Consider the following 9,954-nt stretch of genomic DNA (forward strand, 5'->3'; position numbering starts at 1 on the left):
CAGCTGAGATAGGCTCCAGCACCTCTGCAACCCTAGTGAGGATAAAGCGGTGTATAGAGAATGGCTGATTGGACCTCTATGGAAACAGAAAAACCATGAAGAAGGAGAGAAAACTTGTGCAGTTATACTGACATAAGTCAAAAAAAGAGAAAAAAATAATAATTTCTTTTATCTATTTTACAAAAATTCTAAGAAAGTTACAATTAATATAAACAACATTTTCCAAGTGTTTACAAGTGTTGCCAATACTGGGAAAAAATGCTGGTTTTACTTTATAGATAAAGTACAGTGCCGTAGTGGTTAGCACTTTCGCCTTGCAGCAAGAAGATCCCGGCGTGGGCCTGGGATCTTTCTGCGTGGAGTTTGCATGTTCTCCCTGTGCATGCGTGGGTTTTCTCCGGGTACTCCGGCTTCCTCCCACAGTCCAAAAATATGCTGAGGTTAATTGGTTACACTAAATTGCCTGTAGGTGTGAATGTGAGTGTGATTGTTTGTCTGTACACACGTGGACAAAATTGTTGGTACCCCTCAGTTAAAGAAGGAAAAACCCACAATTCTCACTGAAATCACTTGAAACTCACAAAAGTAACAATAAATAAAAATTTATTGAAAATTAAATAATCAAAATCAGCCATCACTTTTGAATTGTTGATTAACATAATTATTTTAAAAAACAAACTAATGAAACAGGCCTGGACAAAAATGATGGTACCCATAACTTAATATTTTGTTGCACAACCTTTTGAGGCAATCACTGCAATTAAACGATTTCTGTATTTGTCAATGAGCGTTCTGCAGCTGTCAACAGGTATTTTGGCCCACTCCTCATGAGCAAACAGCTCCAGTTGTCTCAGGTTTGATGGGTGTCTTCTCCAAATGGCATGTTTCAGCTCCTTCCACATATGTTCAATGGGATTCAGATCTGGGCTCATAGAAGGCCACTTTAGAATAGTCCAACGCTTTTCTCTCAGCCATTCTTGGGTGTTTCTGACTGTGTGTTTTGGATCGTTGTCCTGTTGGAAGACCCATGACCTGCGACTGAGACCAAGCTTTCTGACACTAGGCAGCACATTTCTCTCCAGAATGCCTTGATAGTCTTCAGATTTCATCGTACCTTGCACACTTTCAAGACACCCTGTGCCAGATGCAGCAAAGCAGCCCCAAAACATTACTGAGCCTCCTCCATGTTTCACCGTAGGGACAGTGTTCTTTTCTTCGTATGCTTGGTTTTTGAGTCTATGAGCATAGAGTTGATGTGCCTTACCAAAAAGCTCCAGTTTGGTCTCATCTGTCCAAAGGACATTCTCCCAGAAGCTTTGTGGCTTGTCAACATGCATTTTTGCAAATTCCAGTCTGGCTTTTTTGAGTTTTTTTCAGCAGTGGTGTCCTCCTTGGTCGTCTCCCATGAAGTCCACTTTGGCTCAAACAACGACGAATGGTGCGATCTGACACTGATGTACCTTGGCCTTGGAGTTCACCTTTAATTTCTTTGGAGGTTGCTCTGGGCTCTTTGGATACAATTCCAACGATCCGTCTCTTCAATTTGTCATCAATTTTCCTCTTGCGGCCACGTCCAGGGAGGTTGGCTACTGTCCCGTGGGTCTTGAACTTCTGAATAATATGAGCCACTGTTGTCACAGGAACTTCAAGCTGTTTAGAGATGGTCTTATAGCCTTTACCTTTAAGATGTTTGTCTATAATTTTTTTTGGATGTCCTGGGACAATTCTCTCCTTCGCTTTCTGTTGTCCATGTTCAGTGTGGTACACACCTTTTCACCAAACAGCAGGGTGACTACTTGTCTCCCTTTAAATAGGCAGACTGACTGATTATGAGTTTGGAAACACCTGTGATGTCAATTAAATGACACACCTGAGTTAATCATGTCACTCTGGTCAAATAGTTTTCAATCTTTTATAGAGGTACCATCATTTTTGTCCAGGCCTGTTTCATTAGTTTGTTTTTTTAAATAATTATGTTAATCAACAATTCAAAAGTAATGGCTGTTTTTGATGATTTAATTTTCAATAAATTTTTATTTATTGTTACTTTTGTGAGTTTCAAGTGATTTCAGTGAGAATTGTGGGTTTTTCCTTCTTTAACTGAGGGGTACCAACAATTTTGTCCACGTGTGTATATGTAGCCCTGTGACAGACTGGTGACCTGTCCAGGGTGTCCCCTGCCTTCACCCGAGTCAGCTGAGAGACTCCAGCACCCCCTGTGACCCGAGTGAGGATGAAGCGGTGTATAAAGGATGGATGGATGGATGGATTTTTGCTGCGTTCATTAACCCAACTATATCTGTGAGGAAGATACATTAAAAAACATTCACAAATAGCTTATTTTGTCTTTTAGTATGAGCAGTGTGACAGAAAGCCCCTATTTAAATACACCAGTAAAAGCCAAAGCAAGTGCAAATGGGTTGCTAAACATAATGAGTCCGTAATGCAGGAGAATAAAAAAATTTATTTTAAACAACAGTATGAGACAAAGAAAATCCCAAATATCATTTCAATAAAGGCAGCGATTCAAGCAAGGACAAAGAGAGAAAGGGAATGTTAAGAATATAAGAACATTTTTTAAATGAACAAATTATTACATTTCATTGTCAAGGTTATTTGCAGCTGACTGTATGTTTTTTTTTTTTTTTGAGAAGCAGTGCAGAGCAACCAGATGAGAGCGAGAAAACACCAGCAGAAAGCAAACTATGAGACTGCGGCCCAATAAAACTAAACAGAGAACCAATACCTTAAATCAATAGACAAACAGAGTCTGCTCCCTATTTCTCCTTTATTGGATCTGTCTGTGTGGATATGAGCCACAGCGTTGTGTACGTGGAGCGTTTGTGTGTGTCCTGATCATCCCCAGTGCAATCTGACGACCACTAAAGCTTCGGTATTGAGCATTTTCAAGCCACGGCAGCGTATATTGAAGCTGCGCGGGTCCCTCTGTGCTCCGCTGCTCTCTATAGATACAGCTGACGGAGCCACAAGTACAGCGAATCCCTCCGATAACACAACTATTTAGACAGCAGTGTTTTGGTAATACTGCTTGTTGACAGGGGGATTCAGCTTGTTCGCAATCCCCCCGAAAAAACAACCTTCGGTGTTTTTCAGATGGATTACCACACGATTTATTCTATATGGAGCTTAATACAAAGGCACATTTTCATTTTTCAGGCCATTTCCAATGTCGTTTTAATGCCAAGTTTTCACATGTTTAGCATACCATCTGTATCTGAACATGAATGCATTAACGGTGCTTGAAAACTCCTTCGTAAAATACCGCAAAGAAAGTATAAAACTGTGGATAGGACACTAAATCTGCAGAAAAGAGACACTATGCCACACGCAGGACATACAGTATGAGCTAGACGATGGAGAGGGGAAGATTACTTCACTTTTAGGTTTAAGTGGACTCAACACCCACTCAAGACAGTCGTGCTGTGGACAGATTGTGAGCCGGTGGGTGCCCGGGCACAAACACCATTTCTATGTACCAGACCACTGTGGTCATTCTGCATCTCTTTGTGATTGTTTCAGATCTTTTTACACTGAGTTTGTTTCTCATTGTGGTCGTTGTATCTTTCTTTGTGGTTGATTATGTCTCTCTAGGGTGTTTTCCACTCCAGGATGCTTTGGACATGTTCTGACCACAGGAACTGCCCCAGTAGAGCCTCTTTCAGGGGTGCTTTCCAAGCAGAAAGAAGGACTGACTCCAGGGCAGATAATTGAAAAACATGCTTGGCGGGATCTGATGCCGACTGGTTTAACAGGGAAAAAAAACAAACTGTAATCATAGCAGTTTCCTCTTAATAAAAGTCGCTATGTACTAAGTGAGTGTGGAGAATTCTACACTGCAATGGGAACAAGAACACTAAAAGTGCTAAGACTAAGAGTTCCTGCTTTGGAAAGGCTCCTTCTGTGATCATTTCCAGTCTCTGTGATCATTTTATCCTTTGTTGGGGTCGATTATATCTCTTTGTAGTCACTGAAAGTCTCCTTGTCATCATTCGTCTGGATCTTTGTAGTCGACTGATTGAATTTCCAACAAGAAATGCTAAAAGTCTAAACAGATGCTGTCTGACCTTTTAGATCTCCACCTGGCAAGAACATTCAGGAGTCCTTCTATGAGCTGTTTGATTGAAAAATTGGTCATGCAAGTGTTTTTAAATAGTGTGCATAGATACCATAATATCATCAATAATATTCAGTCTTCATTAAACTGAACAATGTCCTAAATTGAGGATCAACTTCAAGATTTTGGCGCATATGCATGTACATATACATTACACAGGGCAGTGGCAGTCTCATATATACACAGTCAGATAAAGACTCTCCAAAGCAAACAGGGTAAAAACAGATGATTTATCAAAATACAACCAATATTCAGGCATCAGAAATCATTTTAGCTGGGTAAGGGCAATGAAAACTGTTGAGAATCATTTTTAAAAAACTGTGCAAAAAAAACAACAGCTCTCTACACATTTTTTTCCTCATTATTCCACATTTGTAGGGATTTTTCCTCCTCTTTTCCTCCTGCTCTTTCCATGTTTTGATATTTTTTGTATCACACTGTGGCACAGTGGGTTTTCCTTGAAAAAAATACATTTTTTTACCATATAGATTTTCAGCATTTCCCACATCAGGCTGTCTATTTAGACACAGCCTTTCTACCCTTCTGAGACAACATCTCACAGCGTTTGCATGTCAGAACTACTCGATACTAACAGACACCATTGTACTGGATTGTTGTGTTGCTGAGCCTACAGCTGTTGTCTGCTGTCCACCGCTGCTCTCACAACAATCACATTGACTGAGAAATCAATATAATCCTCCAGAGAGAGAAGACCGGACTTAAGTCCTGCCATTTCTTCATCCATATTTGTGCCGAGCAGCTGTAGGTGACTGTGACAAGGTAACCTCATTCTCTCAGGAGGGTATGAGGGGTGAACAATGCCACAGAGCAAGAGGGAGGAAGTGGAGGTCTGATCATTAGAGCAGGAAATATCTATTTAATTACCTTTTCTAACAGCTAAAGTAGCAAAATGAAAAACGGAATGTGAAATACCTTCACTACAGCAGCAGGGAAATCTAAAAAACATGTCCAGCCCTGTGATGCATTCAGGACTCTCGGCTGTTTTATACAAATCAGGGGTATCCAGTGTAATCCATGGTTATTGGAAATTCCCTAAAAATTTTTAGCTAACCATTGTTCATATGAAAACATATTTAGCAACTGCAGTTTTTTTTCCTCTCTCCTCAGATGTTTTCACAAACACATCTTAGGTGAAATGTTGTCATAATACACGTAGGGTGCACCATGACGCAATTTTCGCCGTAATTTGAAACTCACATATGTGCAAAAGTATCTGTGTCACTCACCTACACTAACACAGCGGTAAAATCATAATCTAGGACACAACAACACCGTCTTCGAAGCGCTGCCATCAGAAGAGTCTGACTTGAGCTTGGGAGCCATAATGAAGAGCAAAAAGTTTCCAAAAAAACAACACAAATGAAAAGAAGCGAACGTAGCACAATCTAATGTGGCATACAACCGGCGAATGTAAACAAAGCCACAAAAACTACAAGACGTTACTTTATTGCTGCATCAGTCTATCGCTGTCGAAAAAGACTTTTATCCCCAGTGCTGTAGCCCACTGACTGCCACATCGGGAAACTAGAAAAGCACTCAGAGAGCGCAGTACTCCGCCAAGGCTGCTCATTTCCCCATACTGCATTGTCAGAAATGCTTTTTTTTTGTAGAAATGCAGCATTTGTTTATTAGTTGTTGGTGATCAGAAATCTCGACAACATAGGATGTGGCCATTCAATATAGACGTACCCACAAATGAAATGACCTTGACTGAGCACCGGCGTGTGTTATGCTTGTGTACGTTATGTAAGGATACCGAATCACATGACCTAAATATGTAGTGGGCAGCAAGAATTGTGGGAAACACCACCACAATTTATTCAATTGTTCCTTGTATCATTTCCAATGGATAAGTCCTGACATAGTGTTTACTTGTCATAGTTACAGTGACGCCGTGCTCCAGACTATAAGCCGCATCACTGGCAAAATATAATCACTTGGTCCTTGCGTCATTTCTGACCTTCCCTAAAAATTTTATCCAAATCCGTTACTACGTTTTTGAGTAATGTTGCACACAAACAGACAGACAGACCAACCAACGCCAAAAACATCCTGCATGCACGTTCTAGTACCAGCTGCCAGGTTCAACAATTTTTGACATAATATAACAAAGCTGGGTATCCCAAACTGCAGTGTTTTAGCAACAATTTACAAAAAACACACATTCAAGTACTACAAAAGTACACACGATCAGTTTCACCATTGTTATTGCTAGTTAGCATGCACCTGAAACAACCTGAAGCTAAATGTAAAAACAGACATGCTAAAATATTAATTTCAATAACCAACAGATTGTTCAACTGCCCAAATAGTCCAGGACTTGTTGTATGACCATCAAATTTCCAAAGATAAAAAGCGGTACAACTCCTTACATCAAAAAACGTCTCTGTGGAAACAGACCTCCTAGGAAAAGCTAGTTTTCACACTGAAATCGTCTCGAATTCCACTAACTCGTGTCTGCATTTCCCACAGTTAAGCCAAAAAACAGTTTCAAACCTTTTCACTCATCTGCAGGTTATTTCATTTGTGGCAACAACTCCAAACCAAACCAAACTGTGAGTGACTGATATCTTCCTACAACAGCAAAAGATGGCAGCTCCATCAAAACCATTTCTACACACCAGAGACAAGACATCCGTCACAGAATTGGTGAATCATTTTTAAAAGAGCACCTGCAGCTGGTCTAATGAGCCTCGCAGCGCAGAGACAGTGAAGAGAAGCACTCGACTCCATTCGCTCTGAAAAAGCAGCGACAATTCTGCTGTTTAGGCATTAAAATTTCATGCTGTCATATTTAGAAACGTGTTTACGCTCAGTCGACTTGAAGCAGTTGAACCTGTGCAGCTATTTTGGCTCACGGTCAGACGAAAAAATCTCAGCTTGGGGCAGTTTCTATGTAAGAAATGTAACAACTCAGACAACAAAACTGACCTAAGAGCATCAGGACTCCTCTTTGTTTTTGTGTAACATTAATTTCCTCTCATATATCCGGACAACAGAGCAGGTGGTGTCTGCAGGGCTTCACTATAAAGACCACAGGTGAATATATTTGACATTTATGCACAAATAAAACCCAAAGCAGCAGAGAAACAACACATATTTGCTCAGAGTGGCTGATTTTGAATCCCAATTTGTTTTTTCACGACACATCAACCCAACAGGTAAGATTTAAAACTTGAAAAACCGAATTTAAATGAACTTACTTGAATCTCCCCTGACAGTGTTGGCACTGATCTCCCACCCAGCCGTGGTCACACACGCAGGATCCGTTCACGCACTTCCCTGAAAAGCAGTTTTTATCACACGACTTGGACACAGATGAGGCTTCCGTGTGCAGCACGAGGTGAAGCACCATCAGTATCCCCAGGTAGGTCCTCAGAACGTCCCGGACGCTCCGTCTGGACGCCCCGGTCCAGGCGCAGAGATGTTCCGCCCCGGTGTCATCCATGATGGAGTGTTTTCCAGCGGCTCAGTGAGCAGACGGACCTGTCACCTTCTCACTGATCCGCTGTCATCCGTGGCGGAGCGTGCAGGCTAAGGTAGGCTACCTGTGACGCCCGTGGCCAAGACGCAGGAAAGCAGTAATTACGCACCGTCAGAACACACCGAGCGGCGTGGACCGAGCTGTCGGACGGGACAAAGGCATGAAACTTTGATGGAAACTGTTCGGACGGTGAAAACGCTGTAAACTCGTCTCCAATCGGACCCATCCGCTCGCAGCGACACAAGCGTGAAAACAATAAATGCCGTTTTTACGCGCGTCCAAACAAGTCTCCCAACATAACTTCCACCGTGGTCAAGGATGTAAACACGACCGTGGCCGGGATGATGATGCCCCCTGAAAACTGTAATCCGAGAGATGGAATGAAAGCAGGCAGCCTGGATGGTGGCCGAGCTGCTGCTGGACGCGTTCCCAGACAAAGACGCCCCCTGGCCGCTTGGATGCGAGGATGCGACAGCCGCAGCTCTCCAGCCGGAGCGCCACTTCTTTCTGCTGCCGCTGTTCGGTGCACAGCTGCTTTCTGACGGGGAAAGTCCTGCACAAAGCCCCGAGCATGAGCAGTACGACCGCACGGTTAAAGGGCCAGTTCCCTTTAAACGCAGCAGCTCACGGCGAGACAAAGCCGGTGGCGTCCGTCTGCAGCAGCTCGGTGACGGAACAGTTCAGGGTTGGTGCTGAAGGGAAGAGTCAGGAGTCACAATTTATCATCCTGCAGGATAGATAGATAGATAGATAGATAGATAGATAGATAGATAGATAGATAGATAGATAGATAGATAGATAGATAGATAGATAGATAGATAGATAGATTTTTTTTAACGATTTGCTGTTGCTATTATCTGCAATTTCCGAAAACAGGAAAATCAGGAAAAGAACCATTCAAAATGTATTCTATTTTTTTGTAACTGTTTTTACAAGTAATATTTCATTTATTTACCTGTGAGTTTAACAAGGTTTCTGTAATTAAACAAAACTGGGGAAATCTGTGAAATAACAATTCAAAATATATTATACACTTTTTTCTATCTATTTTTACATTTAACATTTAGTTTTACTTATTTTTTTCCTGCATTTTTAACAAGTTATTATATGTAATTTAACAAATCAGGGAAAATCTGTAAAAAAAAAAAAAAATCTGTGATATAACAAAAATAGAAAAATAAATAAAATTAGATATTAATTGTAAAACCAGTTAGAAAAATGTTATATTTTGAATTGTTATTTTACAGATTTTCCCTGTTTTGTTACATTACAGATAACATTTTATCTGTAAATCATAGAAAAATAAATAAAATTAAATATTAATTTTAAATATAACCTTTTAAATATAGAGGAAACAAAGTACAATGGTTTGGTTGTTTTCCTTCAAATGAATCACATTCGTTTCACTTTCTGCTGGAATTTTACCGTAATAAAACAATTTTATTTTTGCGGTGCAGATTTTACCCATTTTCTTAAATTACAGATACTATCGAATAAAGTAAAATATAAAAAATATTTTATAAATATTAATTTACAAAGTGACTGAACAAACAGCAACAAGGGAAAAATGTATTTTTAAACGTATTTCTATAGGTAGAAGCAGGTGAAATTACAGTTTTACTGTGTTTATATCAACTAAAATATAATTGTTTTGCAGATATTTTGCATAATTTTGGCAATTTTACTTTTTATATTAAAGCTTTTTAAATAGATTTTTTTCTTCTTTTTTGTGCTGCCAGCATTGTTGCTGTTTTTACTTAAGGAACGCAGCGGAGTTATGTGACAATTGGCCGTCTGTCTGTTCGCACCATTACTCAAAAACCGACTAACTGATTTGGATGAAATTTTCAGAGAAGGTCAGAAATGACACAAGGATCAAGTGACTAGATTTTGACAGTGGTGTGGCTTATAGTCTGGATCCACATATTTGTTAAAGATTTCTGTATCATTGTGAGAAATGATACAGCATCACTGTAAAGCTGACAAGTGAACACTACATCAGCTGCCTGCTGACGATCACATGATTGTGATCCTACTACAAATTCACCGCTACAGACTTATCGGGACTTATCCATCAGAAATGATACGACTGAGCGGAGTACTGTCCTCACTGAGTCCTTTTCTTGTTTAGAATTATTATATTTTTACAGTGTAGATGGATAGATTGTTGTGTATCTGTCCAGTCCAGAAAAGTCAAATCTTAGTTTATCTATTTGCCTCATGTCCACAGGTATTTTTGATGGATTTTTAAAAACTAAACATATCCCGTCTCCAGGAGGAGAAAACAGAATCGACTCAGTTGTCACCGTTTATG

General features: G+C 40.3%; 1 protein-coding gene across 3 annotated transcripts in view; it reads right to left on the reverse strand.

Annotated features, from left to right (window-relative positions):
* The window catches only part of atrnl1a (attractin-like 1a), a 473,108-nt gene extending 464,933 nt beyond the window's left edge, over window positions 1–8,175 (reverse strand). For 2 of the 3 annotated variants that reach the window (XM_051959750.1, XM_051959749.1), the window contains exon 1: window positions 7,360–8,175. In XM_051959750.1, coding sequence (XP_051815710.1) covers window positions 7,360–7,604 — 245 coding nt within the window. In that variant the 5' untranslated portion in view covers window positions 7,605–8,175. The remainder of the gene's footprint in view (window positions 1–7,359) is intronic. The other variant, XM_051959751.1, reaches the window with a different exon arrangement.
* Between the last annotated feature and the right edge of the window lie 1,779 nt (window positions 8,176–9,954).

The sequence above is a fragment of the Acanthochromis polyacanthus genome, chromosome 15, assembly GCF_021347895.1.
Source record: "Acanthochromis polyacanthus isolate Apoly-LR-REF ecotype Palm Island chromosome 15, KAUST_Apoly_ChrSc, whole genome shotgun sequence".
NCBI classification, from domain to species: Eukaryota; Metazoa; Chordata; class Actinopteri; family Pomacentridae; genus Acanthochromis; species Acanthochromis polyacanthus.